This window comes from Cottoperca gobio, chromosome 12 (assembly GCF_900634415.1).
Source record: "Cottoperca gobio chromosome 12, fCotGob3.1, whole genome shotgun sequence".
In the NCBI taxonomy this organism is placed as follows: domain Eukaryota; kingdom Metazoa; phylum Chordata; class Actinopteri; order Perciformes; family Bovichtidae; genus Cottoperca; species Cottoperca gobio.
In genome coordinates, this window is record NC_041366.1 from 1,628,014 (window position 1) to 1,649,671 (window position 21,658).

Sequence of the window (21,658 nt, forward strand, 5' to 3'; positions counted from 1 at the left end):
ATTATTTAAAGTATTATAGATTATTGAGTATTTATTAAGTCTATCGTATTGATTTTTCGCAGTCCCATAATTCCCCTCAAAAGACCGTGTTTATGTGGTGCAGCCTGCCGGAGTGCGCAGGGTGCAGTGCGGCTGTCAGTCAGTGACAGTGTATGGGTGTGACCAGATGTCATCACACGGTCAGTCAGTCAACAAGCTGACATGTGACACACACGCACGCATACAGTCACACGCAGAGATGCGAACGGACCGAGCTCAGCGCCTACACGACCTGCCCTTATCTGCTTCCACGAGCCACGCCGAGGCAAGTAACGCTTTAATCTGAATGTGACAACTTTCATATGCAACCGTATGTTTATTTGATGAGTACAGTACTAGTTAATTCGGGACTTTAATAATGTTTTTCATGTTGGCATTGAACTGCATATCGATGCATCATCTTATTGATCCAGTTTTTTATCTTTTGTCTATTTTTTGTTTTTGTTGCTCAGAATTCTCGTAACTTGCTGATATTCACTGGCTGGGTCCACATGTTTAGGCTACTGTGTCGCAGTGCGTGATGCCATTAAACTATGCCATTAAAAATGTGGTTATGATAATCCCCATTAGGTGGTTATGATAATCCCCATTAGCTTGAGGGAGTTCACCAGGCTCCCATTTAAAGCTGGAAAAATCCTCTGAACTAATGCATCTAATACCAGTGGATCATGCCACCTTGTGAAAAAGCTCCTTCAGCTCATAATGATCCTGAAGTGATGGAGCCATGATATACAGTCAGTCATCATAACTATCTCTAAAATTACCAAATTAAATTTGTTATGTGAAGATTCAGAAACTATTTCTCCCAAGTAAAGTGGTGGGTAAAATTATGTTTGGGGCTTGTCCCACATTAAAGTCAAACTTGTGATCCAGGACTTGAAAAGACAGCCTTTGTGTTTGTTGTCAACAAGCTGCATACTCAGCATCACTGGTTGTGGTGTTGACAGGAAAACATGATGTTGTTGGACCTATTGTCACACATTCAGGTTGTTTGTCACATTTTATCCCAATTGTCTGTATTAGCAAATGTGTGACATCATGTTGAAGTGCGCCCCGTCAAAGGTCCTTCTGTTTGGTATAAACTAGAGACAAACTAGTGATTGGATCATAACAGCTGTGGCCAGTTTCGTGACTTCATCTTGCATGGTCACAGAATCTGTCAGACAAATACTTGGCAATGTCTAGTTCCTGCTACAGTAGGAGTCTCCAAGAGACATTTTGCCACGAGGACACACTCAGACTCACAAAGTGAAAACAACACCAGCATCACTGTCGAGGTTGAAGTGCTAACTCAGAGGGATCCAACCAGGGCCGGATTAGCCTGTTAGGAGGCCCCATGGCAACAATTTGTTGCTGAGTCTGTTACTTCCCAACATACACTCACAAATACCCCTAAATACAACAACATAGTCTTAAAATAATGCAAAAACAACTAGTTCAACTTATTTTTATTCATTTTAGCAAGTAAACACACATAAATTCTGTCATGGGTAGATTCTAACCAATTTATCATTAGAATAATGTAGTCGATGAAATATTTTAAACTGTCAGATTATGTCTCAAACAAAAAGATGAAAAATAGGTTAATGAAATAGTGCAGACCCACCGTTTATTTGCGATGTTCTCATTTTAAAGCAAATAGCGAACTGAGAAAAAAATGAAAGTAGTGGGTTTAAAAAACAACAACTGTGATCTTGTCACAGAATTGAATGACTTGAATGTTGTCATCAAATAGATCAGCAAAGCAGACCAATCTGCAACTATGTCAGCTTTTAATGCCAAATCCAATTGTGAGGGTGGAAAGAGATGTTTAAAAGTTAGAGAGAAGCCAATCGTTTGTATACACTCAAGTGTATTTAAATTGATTTCATTTTCTTTTAACTGACCCGGTCTTGACCGCGGCTCAATTTGACCGTGCAGATCATTTATGACGTAAGATCGTAAAACGAACCTACGTAGCTACACTACATCTATGCTACCCTCTAGTCTATACTAGTCATATTTAAACAGTTTGAGAAACACTTTAAACTTATAATAAATTAATTTCAAATGTGACATTTTACCAATATACTCACGGACCACTAGCGTTCGCTCACGGATTACCAGTGGTCCGCGGACCACTCTTTGAGAAAGACTTTGAATATAATATCTTGATCCATAAAGGCCGGCCAAAAGCCAAATTTCTCCAGGGCTAGTAGCAGATACCCTGAATCAATCCTATCAAACACTTTTTCTGCTTTAAGGGAAAACAATGATTTTGGATAGGAGCTCAGAGTATGAAGAATACATAACATTAAGTACCTATCTCATGTTGAAAAAAGATTGTTGAACAGAAATAAAATCTAATTGGTCCTGGTTGATAATAGTCGACACTATCTTTCCCCCAGGCGCATTTATGCCGATTTTGTACTGTTTATTTTACCCTGCCTGGTGATTTTTATCCTAATCCTGGGGCTCTTTTTTGGAGTTGATTAGGGCACACAGAGAATATTTCCTCCCCTGCTCTGCTTTGGTATCTTGGTAACTCGCCGTGTTCCACATTGGGAGGAGAGGCGTGGAAGAGGGTGTAGCGATGCCAATCTAGGGCCACCAATAACTGTGTTTCACGCAGCCCGCTGCCCACCTGCTCTGCACTTGTGGTCAATAGCATTTTGGTCACTTAGTGACAACATATAAACCTCTTTGAAATCACATAATTCCCTTTATTCATGTTGTGTTCGTCTTTCCACTTTTATTCTACGTTTTTTAACCAACTGACATGTGATCACACTGGAAAAAAAGGTTTATTCCGGTTATGGCATCAATTCCGACGAGGCAGAACAATATTCTTACCAGCTCTGTCGTCTAACACAGTTAGAAGCCTATACCGACGGCCTGTCCTTTGGAGTGGTGACTCTCTTGCACTGTCAAGCCACAATTATGCACGGCAGATCTGCTGGTTATATTTTGCTGATGTGCACATCAGATTTATAATTTGATTAATTATTCTACAGTTTCTACTGTAATTCAAAATGCATGTTAGAGACAGGCACATTGTTTCCACAGTTTCAGGTAACATTGTAGATCACTTAACTTCCTTTGTGAGCAATGTTTGCCTGTTAAACAGTCAATAATACATAATAAACATAATACAACATAATAAATTCTACTTTTATTTTATGTATGACACAACAGTGACATTGAATGGCAGATGGTTATTTTATGGATTATTGGGATGACAGAATAAAACATCATCCATAGAGCTTTAAACGTTGCTGTTTTTGTTCCAGAACAGTAATGTAACACTCTCTGCCTTTATGAACTGCTCTCTTAAAGATGTGTTCATCCCAGCAGCCTGGACACTCAAGCGGACCATCAAACAGGGACACAGCTTTTGTTTCACTGTCAAATGCAAAGTGAAGCTGTGAGCGTCGCTAGTGACAGAGAGAAGAGCTTTAACGAAGCTTTGCATCATTCTTGTTGCTATGGAACTACCCAATAGCATAGCTGGCTGACTGACAAACAGGTTAATGTTGTGATGTGATTGCACCATCTTTTATGCACTGTACAAATTCAGCAGCTGTCAAAGTGGGAGATTGTTGAGCAAATATGATGATAAAATACATTTTGCATTTGCATCACTAGCCTCTTCTTTATCTTTGTTTTCATGTTGGTTTACAATCTACACTAATTTTTCTTTTCCTCCATTAACTGTTACAAATGTAGTGATAGTTGAACTAAGATATCTTATAATATGATGTTTTAATAGATAGAGAGATAGATACTTTATTCATCCCGAGGGAAATTTATAATGACGAAATGTGGTGGTTTGAAGACCAGCATTAGCCGCACCACAGCCCATGAAGCTATTATCCCTTTGTGTTGGTTTCCATAGTTACCCTGTTAAAGACTCAACTGACAGTCAGCTTTCTTTTGTGTTTTTCACCGGCCTCTCTGGTCTTTACTTACTCTTTGATTTCTTTTTGCTGGAGCTTTGAACACCTCTTCTGTGTTTACAGTACAGTGTCAGGTGACTGTACAGCAGTCATACGTTTTGGATTTGTGTATTCTTCTGTATCCCAGATGGAGATGTCAGCGGCTGCAGGAGGCCTGGGGATGTCTGTCCACCGTCAGCGCTCCGGCACGGTGAAGAGGAGGAGGTGGGGAGGGTTGAGGCAGCAGTGGAAGCTTCTGGGTTTGTTTGAGATCGATCAGCAGCATGAGCTCTACAGCCTGACCTGCATGATGAAGGAGGGTTTGGCAGCAGCCATCCAAAATACCATTGACAATGCACCTACAGTGAGTAAAGTAACTATTGCCAAATTGAATACATGAAAAATTAATAAGCTTTAGTAGCTCGTAGCCTACTTCAATGAAGAAGAACAAAACAAGATCAAATCAACACAAAAACAAACAACAGGTTAACATTATGATATTGATCAGTTCATCTTTGCCTTAACATAGACATCTTTTGAACATTTTGTTTTTATTGAAATGAGGAATACTCTCTTAAGCTGTTGTTACAATACTTTGTGCACAAAAACTGTGGTCTAAATGAGTAAAACCTTCATCAATAATTATTTTTGATAATTTATGCTGTTTAAAGTATTTTCATAACAATAAAAATAAATGTATTTGTAAAGCCCTTTTCAAAACAAAGTTACAAAGTGCAGCACAACACCCAGAGACCAACCTGCAAATTGCAGCTTTTCTGCAGAGCTGACAAGCTGGCATGTGTCATGATGCAACGGATGCATGGGCTTATATAGAGAACAATAGATCCAGATGTTTTGACTGGGGCCTCTGGGAGTCTGGGGCCCTGTTTGTTTGGTAACACAAACACTCTATAACATGCCAGGTTTTTACTGTGGGGGGCTGCATGAGGTGATGCAGCAGCAGTAGTGGCTGTGACACACAGCTCATAGAGGTAGTTAAGGTACTTTATAAACCCTTAGTATCTGATTGCAGCAATGTGCATTAAAATGTGTTCTCAGCCAAATCTGAACACACAGACGTAATGCACACATTTCTTTAGAGGACTCACTCTTATCAAAGACATCATTACCTCTGATGTCCATCACAAATACACATCCATAAATCTGCTTTGAAATCATAGATAACTCCAGAACATCATAATATTTTTAGGTTTTCTTCAGTATCAAAGTAATCTAGTGACAGTATAGCTGTCTGTACATTGGTACACTCCAAACAGGAACTACTAATAGCTAGCTAATTCAGCATACCTGTAATGGAGCTAATTTGACAACATACAGAGCAAACAAAATCCTAAAACAATATGAATATGTGGTCGGGGGTGGCGCCACAGTTGTCTTGATTCGTTCTGATTTCCAAATCAATTTTTACTAAACGTGATATGCTTGCCAAGTCGTTAGAACTCTAAAGCTAGACAACAGCAATATGAACCTGTCAGCGTCTAGACTCTGGAAGCCACTCTAGATTTCTCTATATTTACAACTTTTCAGACAACCTTAGTTCGTAGATTTATGAATTTAACATATTTCCGCTACATCAACAATAGCTCTATGTTGAAACAAACTAACAAACTAATCAAAAATCAAATCAAAAACAGTAACAGTAACACTGGAGTACATGCTTCAAAGTTTCCTGTAAATACATTAAATGACTATTGCTGAAAAAAAGACCACCATAAATTGTTTCAAAATGGGGTTTAGAGTTAAAATTATTTTTCTTCGTCAAGTTTAACAACCAGGTGAATAACTTAATCAGTCAAACCTAATTTGTATACTATCTTTCATGCAGGTTAGTGCAATATTAATTATATGATAATGATAAAATAGTAAAATCAATCAAATACATGAGCGATAATAACAAACAGAACACATAATAAGTTTATGCTTAAAGATATAACACTTTGAGCTGCTCTTATATCCTCGACAGCCAGAAGACCATTATTAATCCTACATTTCCCTCGGGATTAATAAAGTATCTATCTATCTATTAGAAGCATGTCAGACAAATAGGCCAGTGCAAGACCATCAAGTGCTTTAAAGACAAATACAAGGAATTTAAAATCAGTAGAAAAACTGCCCTGCAAATAATACAAGGACTTTTAAATATGTGTAATGTGTCCTACTCTGCACTCGAGCAGCAGAAACCTATAACAAACAATTTATCCTGGTTGAGCTGTAAATGATTTTGTGACATTCAGGCACTAATATCTAACATACTTTTTAAAAGAGCTTGTTCTAAAAAGAGCACTAATTGGTAATTGCAGTGGTTATTTTCCTCCATGTGAAAATTAACAAATACCACAGCTGAAAGGGAATCCCCTCCTAAACAAGGCCTTGAACCAGAGAGAGGTATGCAGTGTCCACCCTGCTGCTGCTGAATGAACAGTCACAGGGCTGTGTGCTGCTGCTACACCCTAATCCCAGTCAAACACACTGCTGACTCAGCAGGCTGATGCATGACTGTCCTGTCTGTTGTGTTGTATCTGCAGAGTCCCCAAAACACAACACACACACATGCACACATATACCTTTTATATAGATCGTACAGTGCCTTGAAATGTATTCTTTACACCTTCACTTTTTACATATATTGCTGTGTTAAAATAAACAAAATACAACACATTGCCTGATATTTCAGACCCTGTATTCAGTATTTATATCAACTCTCTAGGATCCTGCTGCTGAAAAACATACATATTTCATCTATGTCATGTCTCAGGCATGAAGCGTTTCCTTGCTATCCACCAAACCCAGATGTGTCCATCAGACTGCCATATAGTGAGGCATGATTTATCAGAACCTATTAAAGGAAATAGGTTCAACTGGGTTTTTATTATCAAAATAGGGCCTGCCTTCATATATCAGTTAGGACACACTTGTGCAGGCTACTTTTCTTAAGTGTTCTATTATGAGTATATCATTTGCATGCACGATGCCTCCTCTACACTATGATGCCTCGACTCTGTATCACAGTTCTCTACATTTTATAACAACTCATTGTCCCATACACATCACTGTGTACTTTATGAGTACTTTGTGTACTCTGGTTTCCTGGCTTTCGTTAAGACTAAGGAGACAGCAGCATCGGTATATTTTTATTTACAAAGCCATGCTGGGTAAACTTCCTATCACTCATTAACAGTGATGCTATGATTTTCACTCCACTAGCTGGCGGCTTAATGAGTTTGTCTCATTGGGAGAGTTAAAAGCTCTGATAAAGAAAATGTTTAACTAAAAAGTATAATTTCTACACACTCTCTGGTCCCCCTGTTTGAATAGGGGAACCACCATCCCGGTTTGCCACCCCCTAGGCACTGTGCCAGACTTCCAGGCAATGTTGATGAGGCGTGTCAACCAAGACAGCCCCTCAACACCCAAAGCCTTCAGCATTTCTGAACGGATCTCATCAACCCCTGCGGCTTTGCCACTGTGGAGTTGTTTGACTACCTCAGTGACCTCCAACAGGGAAATTGACGATGGTCCCCCATCAGCTTCCAGTTCTGCCTCAACCATAGAGGGCGTGTTAGTCGGATTCAGATCTCCCGGACAGGGGCTTCCTCCAGACGTTCCCAGTTCACCCGCACTACCTGTTTGGGTTTACCAGGTCTGTCCAGAGTCTTCCCCACCCCTTGATCCAACTCACCACCAGATGGTGATCAGTTGACAGTTCCGCCCCTCTCTTCACCTGAGTGTCCAAAACATGCGGCCTCAGATCAGATGATACGATCACAAAATCGATCATTGACCTTTGGCCTTTGGTGCTCTGGTACCACGTACACTTATGAGCAACCTTATGTTCGAACATGGTGTTCGTTATGGCCATTCCATGGCTAGCACAGAAGTCCAACAACATACAACCATTCAGGTTTAGATCAGGGAGGCCGTTCCTCCCAATCACACCTCTCCAGGTGTCTTCATCGTTTCCCACGTGCGCATTGATCCCAGCAGGACTGCGGAGTCCCCTACTGGAGCCCCCTGCAGGGCTCCATTCAGTGTCTCCAAGAAGGCCGAATACTCCGAACTGCTGTTTGGGGCATAGGCGCAAACAACAGTCAGAGTTTTTCCCCCCCCAACACAAAGGCGTAGGCAGGCAACCCTCTCGTCCACCGGGGTGAACTCCAATGTAGCAGTGCTCAGCGGGGGACTTGTGAATAAGCGCACCCGACCCCAGCGTTTTTTCCCATGAGTGGTGGGCCCACAGGATAGATGGATGGGAGGCACCACGTAGCTTCTTCTCCATCCCTCTGGGCCTGGCTCCAGACGGGGGCCCCAGACTTCTTCCGGGCAGGGTCTCTCCTTCTCTTTCCATTCTTAGTCCGGCCCCTCGCCTGAGACCAATTTGCCTTGGGAGACCCTACCAGGAGCACCAGGCTCCAGACAACACAGCTCTCAGGTTCATAGGGACACACAAACCTCTCCACCACGGTAAGGTGATGGTTCCTCAAATGGATTTTGTATAATGTATTAATTATTCCTTGTCTGTTTATAATATGCTCTATTTTATAATTGTTGTAACCTTGTAATGGTATGCTGTAAGGTTGGGCGATTAATCAAATTTTATTTTCAATTACATTTCTGTACAGTGTTGCACTTTCACCCCTCTTGGCGGGCCACTTGGTGTAAAAAAAATAAATAATAATCCCTCTGGACAACTTGTTCCTACTGCTCCAGAGCCGATTTGATAGTTGACAATGTGCATGGTGATTTCAGGTGTGTGTCCCACTGCTGTGCCTTGTAAACTCGTCGTGAAGCTGCTAATAAACAGTTCTTGTGCTGATTTTGCTTCCCGAGGCAGTTTGGAACTGTGTTGTGAGGATTGCAACTGAGAACACCCTGCACATTTCAGCACTCAGTGGTCACATTGTGTGAGCTTGTGTTGCCTACCGCCCTGTAGCTGAGCTGTTCCTAAAGGTTTTTATTCACAATAATGGCACCCTATCAGGGAAATTTTACCAACTGACTTGTTGGACAGATAGTGAGTAAGTCACCGAGTTCTTCAGTACGGCCCAATCTACTGCAAATGTCAGTAGAAGTTGCATGGCTGTATGCTGGATCTTTAGCTACGCTAGTGGCACTGATCAGTCAGCCCACCACTTTGGTTCGGACTGAAATATCTGAACTATTGGATGAGTTGCCATTTCATTTTGCAGCAACATTCATGGTCCCCGAGGATGAATCATAACAACACTGGACTTTGTTTTCTGTGTTCTGATATGATAAAAACTTAAATAACATTTAACATATGTTTTCATGAAATTATGACACAATAAATGCATATATATAAGCAATAATAGATAACAATGTGTATTGTATTTCACTTTATTTATTCGATTGTCCATTCTACCGCATTGGTCAGTCAGCAGTGATTAATCAAGTGCAGCGGCTATTTGTATTTTAATAGCCGTAATTTTCATTCCCCTTCTCCCATATTTTGCCCCTCCAAACACACAATTTTCACCGCTTTTCTTCCATTTAACTAAACCTGCAATAATAAATAAGGAGAAACGCAATGTTTGGTTGTGTAGTGCCTAAAGTAAATGTCCCCCTTAATCTTGATGTACCTGTTAGCAGTGAGCGTGGCTGAAGCGGTTAAACAGACTAATTACAAATAATTTTAAAATTCTTTTGGAGATATAGTGTTGTTGCTCTATAGTAGTTCTATCCAATCATTTGAACCATGTGCACCAGCAAAGTATGCAAATTATGTATTTCTGATAATGATTCTATTACTTCAGCTTCATTATGTTTATTAATATTAAAAAAATATATATATATACTAATATAATATATATAGTATATTTTACAATGTATATATTTTATGTAAATATCTAAATAATACATATATATGTGTGTGGACTACACCTGTCCACAGTAGAGGGAATGATGATCGGAGACGAAATAGTGTACCAAACAGACTTTTAATTGACACGTTTAAGCGATGGTCACAGACAGGTGCTTCGGCTGCTTCGAGGCTCCGCTGCTCTGCGGCTCTCCTGCACTGTGGTGCTGTGTCACCGCTGGGCTGTGGCTTCAAACGACCTCACTGCTGGGACCCAGCCTACTGCAAGATCACCGAACCAGGCCATCACCATGCATTTATTATGTGACTGATTACCTGATTCCATTCAGCTGTCTGGCCTCCAGCTGGGACACTCCTGTCTCTCCCCAGCAGCCGGCATTACATTAATATTATGCTGAAGCTTATGTTAATAAATAATTAGCCCTTCTTATTCTCAATGACATCTCTCCTCTTTGTCCCGCTCTAGAATGAACTGTCAGATGATGATTTCCGATTAGAGGTCACTCAGATTCATAAGGTGGGTGGTTGTGACTCAATAACAGGACTCAAATAAATTATTGCTTTGAATGCTTCCACCTGTATATTTATTTTCATGTGTGTTTGTGTGTGTGTGTGTGTGCGTGTGTGTGTGTGTGTGTGTGTGTGTGTGTGTGTGTGTGTGTGTGTGTGTGTGTGTGTGTGTGTGTGTGTGTGTGTGTGTGTGGTCTATTAACAGAACAAAATAGTTGGGGTGATACTTGGTTCTCAATGGAAGGAAACTAAAGTCCTCCCTTGCTCATTTCTATTAACTGTGTGTGTGTGTATGTGTGTGTGTTTAGGATTTTACAATGGAGACGTTTGCAGGCCCGGTGTTTGCCAGCCTGCGTGGCTCTTTAGGAATGACAGAGCAGGAGTATCAGCAGTCGCTCTGCTCTGAAAACTGCTACCTTCAGTTCATCAGCAACTCCAAGAGCAAGGCCGACTTCTTCCTGACGTGAGTCATCACACACCTGCTGTTATCTCATTCACACTGTTTCATAAGAAATCAATAATTGTAATCATATTTGCCTAAACTGAAAACCTTGATGTATCTTTAATTGTAACTCAAAACGTAACCCCAACTGTAACCTTAGTCCTAAACCTATAACCTGGCACAGGAACAACTCCATATACACATGCTCAATTTGTCACAGTCTGGTTGCATTTTGATTTCCTGTTTTATTTTTAAATGTTCACTCCCCTTTGTGTCATGTTTAGCTGTACTTCCTGTCTGTGTGTTTTCCCTCCCTTGTCGTTCTCCCCCAGCTGTGTCTTGATCCCTCGTTTGGTGTCTGTGTATATATCCCTGTCTGCCCCAGTGTGCCTTATCGGATCCGTGCTTCCTGCCGTGCTTCCTGCCGTGCTTCCTGCCGTGCTTCCTGCCGTGCTTCCTGCCGTGCTTCCTGCCGTGCTTCCTGCCGTGCTTCCTGCCGTGCTTCCTGCCGTGCTTCCCTGTATCTACCCTGTGTCTACCCTGTGTCTACCCTGTGTCTACCTCTGGTTCGGTTTGTGTTTCTTCAGTTTTATTTGTTACTTTGTATTTTCTGATTCAGCTTTGTGTATTAGAAGCTCACTTTTTGTTAAAACATTGTCTGTTTTGCTGCAATTGGGTCCTCTCCTGTACCATACCTTGACATAACCATGACAGAACGATCCGACCAATTATGGACCCAGCAGACAACTTGGAGGAGGATCTTTATGATCTTTCTTACACACTATTGTGTATTTTCGGGGAGTGGAGTAGAGCTCCTTGTTTGGAGATCAAACAGGCTGCCCTAAGAATGGCACACAGAGAAGTGGCTGCTAGACCCGGGCTAAGGAATCTTTTGCCTGGGTACCTCCAAGACTTTTTAGACGACAGCCCCCCGTTCCTGCTGCCGGGCCGTGACAGAATCCCCGTTCCTGCTGCCGGACCTCCGCAGAGTCCCGTTCCTGCTGCCGGACCTCCGCAGACTCCCGTTCTTGCTGCCGGAACTCCGCAGACCCCCGTTCCTGCTGCCGGACCTCCGTAGACTCCTGTTCCTGCAGCCGGACATCTCCAGACCTCCCGACCTCTCCAGACCTCCGTTCCTGCAGCCGGATCTCTCCAGACCTCCGTTCCTGCAACCGGACCTCTCCAGACCTCCGTTCCTTCAGCCGGATCTCTCCAGACCTCCGCTCCTGCAGCCGGACCTCTCCAGACCTCCGTTCCTGCAGCCGGACCTCTCCAGACCTCCGTTCTTGCTGCCGGACCCCTGCAGACCCCAGTTCCCGCTGCTGCCGAACCTCTGCAGACCCCAGTTCCCGCTGCTGCTGGACCTCTGCAGACCCCAGGCGCCCCCCCTGCCACCTCCCGAGACCCCGACTGTTCCTCAGTTGCCCCCCGAGACCCCAACCCCTGTGCTCCCTTTTCCCCTCGAGACCCCAGCCCCAGCTCTCCCTTTGCCCCTCGAGACCCCTTTGCTCCCCTCTCCTCCCGAGACCCCTTCGCCTACCCCGTCCGCCTCCAGGGCAGTCTTGCCCACTTTGTCGGCCTCCAGCCCCGTTTCGCTGACTTCCTGCCCGGACTTCCCCTTCCAGTCTTGTTCTCTGGCCTCGTTTGCCCTGTAAGCTCTTGAAGGACTACCTCCAGCACTTTGTTAGGAATTGGTCAATCTAAGACAAAATATAGTATATAGTATAATATATATATTTTAATTTTAAGTGTGGCTTGTTGTATTCTTGATGTGATATAAATCTACTTACTGTGTGCTTTTGAACTTCCAGAAATGACAAACGCTTCTTTTTGAAGACCCAGAATAAAAGAGAAATCAAATTCCTTCTGGCCAACCTCAATATCTACATGGAACATCTGAAGAAATACCCCCATTCATTGCTGGTCAAGTTCCTAGGTGCACACATCACACACAGACACACAATGACAAGTTGTATTGAGTAAGTGGAGTGAGAACACCGAGGATAACTGAAATATACTGTAGTTCTTTTCCATTTTCTTTTATAGAACATTGTCTTAAAGCAACATTATTTCATAATCAGTATTTTTGCAATTTAGCATCCCTACTGTTTCAGAGTGCAATTCACTTACACACCGTTGTCGTAAATCTGGACGGCTAAAGCTCTCTTGCTCGGCCTCTCTCTCCTTTTCCTTTCTTAAATTGCTCTTCGGTCTCTCCACCTCTACCATGATGTCCGTCTATTTAGTGGCTACTGTTACTTTAGCAACAAGTAAAGCTTTCTGCCCATTTGGAAACTCCATAAATCACAGAGAGTAGAGGCAGAGCAGCAGGAGGACTTCAGAGGTTAAACCAGAAAACATTTTCTCCATACAATATGATCCAGTTTACCAAAATCAACTTGGTGCCGTAAAGCCTTAAGCACTTCTCCTGGGAGACTGTACGCCCCACACTCAATGGGGCGTACAGTATAAGAACAGGCGTTTGGGGCGCAGAGTGGGACAGACAGAGACACCATTCTCCCCGTTACAAGTGAGTGTGGCATCGAAATGATTGTGAACCTGGTATTTAAGGTAAAATAGTTACGTAGTGCTGCTTTAATACTGAGTTATACAATAGCAGTCAAACGTTTGGACACACTTTTCAGTGTCCAAAAGTCCAAACTTTTGACTGGTATTGTATTTGTCATATTTTGTCATCGATTTAATTATTTTGTGACAGGGTGTGTGATGTGAACATTGAGGGCAGGAAAGTGCTGCTTTCTGCAGTTTTCTGCTTTTTGCAGTTTTCTGTGTCAATTTACCGTTTAAAGGACCCCACTGCTAGTTTACCATGGTGCACCATAGTAACTACAAAAAACATATTTCAGCAAACCATAGATCTTGAGATTTATTGCACTATCCATAATATCCATATTATGCTGATGTAACTGTGTCTGCTGGATGTGTAAACAGCCAACTTTCTGCCAACATGCGCTCCATAACAACGTTATAATATGACAATAAGTCAGATAATATGTTGCATTGGACTGAGTTATTTTTCACTGTTTTTTTCAAGGTGTTCACAGGATCAAAATCCCACACAGGCGCAAGGTACAAATAACATTATACTACTGTTCTAGTCGCCATTATAATGGATGTTACAAAACCTTATGAAGCATGTTTTCTTTTTCCACTTTCCACTCCTTTGCAGAAATACTTCATTGTTATGCAAAGTGTGTTTTATCCTGATGATCGAATCAATTCCAGGTAAGCTTGATTTGCTTGCCCCCACATCAACGCATAAGTAATATTACTATGTTAATAACACAGAAACAGACAGTGCAGCATCTTTGTGTGCTTTGTATTGCCAGGTACGACATTAAGGGCTGTGAGGTGAGTCGTTGGACAGAACCTGCACCAGAGGGAAGCCAGATTATTGTGGTTCTCAAAGACCTCAACTTTGAAGGCCAGTACATCACTCTGGGTAAGAAAACAGAATATGATGTCTATGTGTGCTGAGTCATATGCAAGCACCAAATCAGCTAAATGAAATGTAATGTAATGTAATGCTGAAAAATAAAGGCAACATAAAAGTACCAAAAACTGCAGTTCCTTGAGGCTTCAAATGCGATTCAATCTCCATAGACCGCAATGTTAAAATGGCCGACCTTACAGAAGAAATAAACATTTTAATATGGTTTTGGTTTCTATACCTAATTTCCCCATTCATGACAAATGTATGAGGTGAATCATTTTATATAACTCTACCATTTAAATTAGCCTATATCAATGCTAAAAGTTATGCATAATTAGGGCATGCCTTAAGTGACAGGTGGGTGCCTTCTCCATCACCAGGGTCTGCCTCCACTCCACCGATTATCCACTTTTTTGCCCATTTATGGATTAGCCTGAAGTTAGGCGGTGGTGATGGCTGAAGCCACCTACATTCAGCTTTACTCCAGTACTGAATTTAAGTACAATTTTGAGGTACTTGTAATTTACTTGAGTAATTCTATTTTATGTTACTTTATACTTGTACTTTACTACAATTGATACCAGTAGTTACTAGTTTCTTTACAGATTTAGATTATTAATACAAAAATGATCAAGAAATAAAGTATGATGCTTTATTATAGATTAAATTACACAGCAGTATTTAAAGGGATTCAGATTAGCTCAACCTTTATCAGTTGCAACATTAAAAGTTATGCAAACATTAATCTATCAATGGATATAATACAATAATAGAATCTTTTTAAATTTTTAAAACATCTAATTCAAATAAATCTAATACAAAAACAACAATACCAATGGTGTCTGTAAATGCCAGTGGTAATATATATATATATATATTGTATTAAACATTATGTACGAGTTTGCTGTGTTCAGCCATGTTTGAGTTGTAATGTTATGTGGTGTGTGTATGTATGCAGAACGGCAGCGCCCCTGGCTCCTGCGGCAGGTGGAGATCGACACACACTTCCTCCGAAGGCTCAATGTGTTGGACTACAGTCTCCTGCTGGCCCATCAGCCCTTACACCACGATGAACGCCACCAGAGTCTCTCCTTCGCTACTCTCATCATGAGAACCAAAAAGTCAGTGTTTTTAAGCTGTTTTCTTGCCTTCATGACAGGGTATTCAAAATGTTGTGGCCCTGTGTTTGCAGTTTGTCGGTAGGCTGATACAGTACTAGTTTCAGTCTTAGAAATATGAAAATAATAAGTACTCAAATTGATAAGTAGAAATTATATGGATAGCTATGTTGATAATCAATTAATCATTTAAGTAATGTATCAAGTAACCAGACTAAAGCTCCATTCTGGCGGGATTAACATTACAGCCGGAGGTGGGAAATTAAATATTCCCTGTAATTGAACTCATCGTTGCGGATAGCATTTTAATCATAGTGAAACTACAGTACATTCAGCAGCACAAAGACAGAAGCCTCCCCAGGGTGGCTTTGAGGGAAAGACGTGATGCAAAGATACTGAGTGGTGTGAATGAGTCAAAAAACTCAAATCATGATGCTAAATTGATATATTTGGATGTGACTAACACTTCCAGACAATAGCATTATCTATGTAGATGCTGCAGAACTTTCCTGAGAAGCATCACATTTTAAGATTTCTTCAGTGTTAAAGTAATTCAGTATTAGTTGTCTGTACATCCATGGGTACAAACAGGAACGGCTAATTTGGCATATTTTAATGGTGCCAAATAGCCAAAATATAAATAAAGATAGGCCAAAAAACACGGATCTTAAAAGAGAATCCCAGTACCTACCTGTAGCTGACATTATTTGATGAGCTCGCTGTCCTGATGGCTTAAATCTGTTTAAATCTTCTCATATAGGCCTATATGTTGGTGTTAGCATGTTTCTATCTATAGTGGTGGTAAGGTTACTTTTGAAGTGTAAGAGATTACAGTTTACTAGTTACCCTGTTAAAAATGTAACCAGAGTAATGTAACTATTTGAATAACTTCAACAGAGTAATGTCATATATTACTTAGTCTAGATGATTCAAGTTGCCACATAATGCTTATGTAAGTTCCATGTTGGAACGCAGGACTTTTCAAACGAGTTGTGATGTCACAAAGTCCTATTGATACGTACACATGTGAGAAAGCCTGTCGCACTATGCACATACATCATTCTAACAGTGAAGCTCAATGTCCAATATTCATGAAAATTGTGAGTCAGAAGTTGTGATTCCCACTATAGTGTGACTCAGCCCAAACACACGCACGCACACACACAGAACTGGGCTGGCTGCCTGGGATTAGATTCTGATGTGCTGTGGATCCTAAGCAGCATTATGCACGAAACAAAACTGATTATGCACGCAACTTAAAAATAGAAGCAAACTGACTCATCCGTAGTCTTGTGACTTTTTAGAAAGATCATGGAACATGATCATTTTCATAACAAATGTCTGATAAATACTAAAGAGTAGATGCTGAGTCAGCCTCTCTACCAGAAATAGTGAGAGCTGAAGGTACAACATGTGGTACAAAAACAGTCATATGTCATTGTTTCCTTAATCATGATACATACAAGAAAGTCTACTTCTTGCATCAATTCCTTTTAACAGCTGTAACACATTATTACGGTCCATGCTAAGAATGTCACCTCATCTCTCAGTCCAACTCTTTGGTCTAGACTCAAATATCTAGAAAACTGTTGCATGGGTTGAAAGGAAATGTTGTATAAAAAGGCATGGTGCACAAACAAAGAATTCTACTGACTTTGGTGGTTTCCTAACTACCAGCTCACCAGCGGCTCAAAATCAAAATTTTCAAAACAGCAAATAAAGCTCAGGTCCAACAGTAGCGGAGGCCTGTCTGCTTCAACAGATTCAAATAACTTTAGGCCCTAGTCAAATGTCCATTTTTAGCCATGCTATCGTCATGGTATAGCAATATCTGACTTTCCGTTGGCCCATTGCTATTTGGATTATTATGGAATTTGGTAAACACATTAATGATCCCCAGAGGATGAATCCTACTGACTTTGGTGATCCCCTACTCTTTCCTCTAGCTCAGTCTTTCTCAAAGAGTGGTCCGCGGACCACTGGTGGTCCGTGAGCGACCGCTAGTGGTCCGTGAGTATATTGGTAAAATTATATTATAAGTTTAAAGTGTTTCTCAAACGGTTTAAAAATGACTAGTATAGGCTAGAGCAGCGGTTCCCAAACGGTGTGAGACAAATCCTGGTGTGCTGTGGGAGTTTGAAACAATTAGGCCTATTGCAATTAACTGTACACAAGGTTATGAATGATTTTTTATTTACTTCAGTGTTTCCCCTAGGTTTACTGCTCTGCAATGAGGTCCTTGCGTGGCGCAGATTTTTTAAGTTCTCTCCTTACCGTTCCTCTGCGTGTGCGTGTGTGCGTGCGTGTGTGTGTGTAAATACGCAAAGCAACTGAAACGTGCACATAAATGAGATAAATAACATAAGCGTTTAGTTTATTTAATAAAAGAGCATCTGTTCAATGTGAAAAGTGAGTTGTGAATATAAAAAAACAAAACTTGAATTTTAGGGGGGAGGGGCGCAGCGCAGGGAAACACTGTACTTTATTGGTGCTTTGTCCTATACACTTATTTCACAATATAGAAACAATAGGTCTTATATGTTTTGGCCTAAATATAAATAAAACAATCATTAACAAAAAAATATATATATGTCAAAGCGAACCCGTTTTAGCAATTTGTGCATGGTGGGAAATATTAGAGTGTGACACATCAAAGGCTCTCTGCTAGTGTGAAGGAGAATAGCTTCTTACAAGGACTAGGCTAAATAAATGTTCACAGAGTGATAACAGTGATACGATGTGTTATAGAGGGGATTCTGACCGGATATTTTGGCTTGGTCTTTGGTGTGCCTTGGCCACAGATAGTTTGGGAACCCCTGGAGTAGAGTGTAGCATAGATGTAGCGTAGCTACGTAGGTTCGTTTTACGATCTTACGTCATAAATTATCTGCGCGGTCAATTTGAGCCGCGGTCACCTGACAAGATGGATCGATGGCTGTAGAACATTAAATCAAAAAAATCTGACCCGACAGTGAAGGTGCATCGTCCTGATGCAGGTGATTCAGCAGCTACAGCAAGTGGTTTTGTGCGTTACTGAGTCCCAGGAGAGCGGTTCGCCGCCCAACCTCCACCCGGCTGAAAGCTGTGAAACTCGGCTTGAATGTGGAAAGTCCAGCGCTAAAGTGAAGAGAAACCAGCACAGCGACTACATCACATTTGGATTTTTTTGGACGGGAGATGAGGAGGATCCCAATCCACACTGTGTTTTGTGCTACGAGTCGTTGGCGAACGAGGCTATGAAACCCGCCAAACTCAAGCGACATGTTGAGAGTAAACACAAGGATTACTTTGGGAAACCTTCAGGATACATCTTATTTTTTGTAATTTGACCTGCCACATCACATTCAGTTCTTCCTTGTTACTTATTCTTACATACCACTAATACTGACATTTTGACATCTGCTTCCCGATGAATTGTGAGTGATGGTACAGACAGTGATTACTGTGACTTTCTCATTTTAGATCTGTGAATCCAGGCTCCAGCCCGGTCCACGCAGGTATAGCTGCTGTCCCTGGGGCAGTCCCAGAAGATGATTCCATCTTACTTTTGTCTGAAACAAATGACAGCTGTTTGACGCAATCACAAAGAGTTGCATCAAGTGGTGGCTCTCTTCAAACGTGCCTGGAGCATTCAGGGCCAGGCAGTGACGCAGCTGAGCTTCCAGACTTCAGAGCCCAAAACCGACGTTTACTGCCCAACTTAAAGAATCCTGTGCATGTCATCGATGGACCCGAGCAGCGCTACTTCATCGGAATCATTGACATTTTCACAGTTTACAGTTTTAAGAAGAGGATGGAGCATTTGTGGAAGAGGCTGAGACATCCAGGCCGGTCCTTCTCCACCGTCAGTCCACAGTCTTACTACGTCAGGCTATGTCACTGGGTAGAGGACCATACCAAGTAGACCTTGAATGAGTGGTGTCCAAACAACTAAATGGTCTATCAAAGTCTACACACATGAAACAAGTTTATCTGCATCTGCTCTATGGCGCCAATACTCTCATCTCTTCACGTGCTCAAAACACACTTTTGGCATTATCTTTGTGACTTATGTAGACATTTTGAGCAAAAATATTTTCTGCAGATACGTGACATAAATATAGTACCATAGACAGCATATTTGTCTGTCAGAGCAGTTTTCCCAAATACCGTTGTGGAAAAGGGTTTCCAAATATGCCCGGTGTGTGAAAAAAAAAAGACTCCTGATGTGCCTTAAGAAAAGCATAAACAGACAAACATGAAATACGCTTCAAAGGCTTTGCATGCAGATGTCTGCTATCATGTACAAAGATCATCAGTGTTGGCAGAACTGGATGCCTTTTCTCTTAACTTGAAGTTGTGACGGTCTAGGATGAAACAAAAGATCCAGCATCATGGAATGAAGTCAACTTGCAGTCTTTTTTAGTTTATTTATAATGTTCCAGACTTGTGTAATGCAAAGGCAATTGTTGGAGCTATTCATTGTTTTGTAATATTTAATAATTAAACATTTATTTATTGCTGTTTTGTAGGAAGTAATTTTAATATTTAGTATAATTATTTTAGTTAATTTGAGTAGTTGTTTATGCTTTTGTTTTGAAGGCAGCTTCAGCCACCGGTGTAACTGTATATATTGGTAGACAGGTGGAGGAGGCGTATGTTATTTTTTTACCAGGGCAAGAGAGGCTGCAGAGGCCATTGTTCTTTGTTTTGTTTGCTTACTAACAATGAAAATAAATCACACAAACGTAATTCTTGGCTGGACAATGGACTTCTGCGTGAGATTCGCTCCCTGGTGATTTTGAGTTAGTTTTGTTTGTTTAATTATTTTGGTTTAAGTCAAATTGCCGCTACAGCTGTCTGGTAATATGTGTTTTATTGCCATTTATTCTCTTAGTATTTCCTGATTTTAACCTGTTGTGTGTTGATTATACCTTATGATTAGATACAACTGTTTAGACTTGTGCTCTCACTTTATGTAGAAAAAAAGCAATTTTGATTATTTGTCATTTTGATATGGTTAATGGTAATAGACTTGCATTTACATAGCGCCTTTCTGGTCAAAGCGCTTTTACATTTACACACACATTCATACACTGATGGCAGGGCTGCTGTACAACGTGCCAAACTGCTCATCTAATGTTCATTCACACACACTCACACACTCCAGCGAGTGATGGGACTTCATGATCATCTCATGGGTTAAACTCCAGCAGCTTGTGTCTCACGTATATCCTGGTATGACTAAACAACCCATGTGAAATATCGTATGTATGAAAATACATGTAAACTTCATTCAGAAGTATATACTGAAGGCCAACTATACTGAAGTACAGTTGGCCTTTATATCAGGATTTCATTTATTTCTGTGAAGAGAACTAAATTAAATGGTTATTTCTAAAGTTTGAATTACTATCAAGATATAATAATAATTATTATTGTTTAATCTCACAGGGTAAAGCACGATGAGACCAAGATTAAGTGAACACAAGCGGTTGTATTCAGTCTTCCCTCTCTGCTAAACAGCCTCGTCCTAGAAAACATCCATGAAGCAAACAGAACAATGGCTAAGACCCAATTCATACAACTTTATAAGTATGAATGGTTGTTAAAGATATAAAAAATGATAATACAGACAGACTTGTCCTTCCTAAAAAGTTCCTTAAAATAAGAGGAAAACTGATCTCTGATTCACAGGAAATAATCTGCTCAAAATGAAGCAGTGAATCGCTTGTTTTACACAAACTTCCTGCAGTTATTATATTCACTATTTGGGTTAATGTTACAGTTTATCAGATGTTCTTTACTGTTACTTTTATGAATTGAATATAATATGAAATATTTATTAAATATGTCACTTAGTAAGGGGTCATCAGTTTACTAAATGATAGAAAAGTGAAAAGTTTGGGAACCTCACATGTAGGATATTGTGATAGTTCTGGTAAATAACAGCCGCTAACAGGCACACAAGTATCCAAATCAATTTAATAAGGATTGTTTATTTGGTTATACTTCTTGATATATTAACAACAGGTCAAATGACAAGTTGTAACGTGAGAGTTGTTATTTTGTGACAAACCCACAAACAATTTTTTACAGGAGTTTTAGCTTCTTTCAGCATATTGTTTGGTTTTAACATCCCTCAACTATAATGTTGGTTCAATGTTCAGTGACAAAGCTCTGAAAGAGCCTGGACCAGACAAACTGAAACATTGCTTTACTCTTTTTTTTTAAACAAATGTTGATGGTAGCCACAAGGGACATATCTCTACTTAATTGATATGTATATCAACAAAATAAAAAAGTTTTATCATCTTCATTAATGTTTTTGTTAACATTCCCTTA

At 40.7% G+C, this 21,658-nt stretch overlaps 1 protein-coding gene across 5 annotated transcripts; it reads left to right on the forward strand.

Annotated features, from left to right (window-relative positions):
• The first annotated feature begins 139 nt into the window (after positions 1–139).
• Positions 140–21,569, forward strand: pip5kl1 (phosphatidylinositol-4-phosphate 5-kinase-like 1). Of its 5 annotated transcripts, XM_029444861.1 has the most exons (11): positions 149–304; positions 4,102–4,317; positions 10,277–10,327; positions 10,629–10,783; positions 11,148–11,333; positions 12,574–12,698; positions 13,818–13,852; positions 13,953–14,008; positions 14,113–14,225; positions 15,175–15,337; positions 18,797–21,569. In XM_029444861.1, exons 1-11 carry the CDS (start codon positions 167–169, stop codon positions 19,236–19,238), a joined length of 1,680 nt encoding a protein of 559 aa, XP_029300721.1. In that variant the 5' UTR covers positions 149–166; the 3' UTR covers positions 19,239–21,569. The 5 variants fall into 5 exon arrangements, with proteins under 5 accessions (XP_029300722.1, XP_029300721.1, XP_029300723.1 ...); XM_029444862.1 differs by lacking the exon at positions 11,148–11,333 and having other exon boundaries at positions 140–304; XM_029444863.1 differs by lacking the exons at positions 149–304; positions 4,102–4,317 and having other exon boundaries at positions 10,299–10,327; positions 10,526–10,783.
• The last annotated feature ends 89 nt before the right edge of the window (positions 21,570–21,658 follow it).

Bases quoted from the DNA above. Each gene is read 5' to 3' on its own strand.
- pip5kl1 (XM_029444861.1), top strand. From the start codon at position 167: ATGTCATCACACGGTCAGTCAGTCAACAAGCTGACATGTGACACACAC. The intron at 12,699-13,817 runs GTGCACACATCA...GTTTTTTTCAAG, and splicing joins ATTGCTGGTCAAGTTCCTAG to GTGTTCACAGGATCAAAATC. The intron at 14,226-15,174 runs GTAAGAAAACAG...GTATGTATGCAG, and splicing joins AGGCCAGTACATCACTCTGG to AACGGCAGCGCCCCTGGCTC.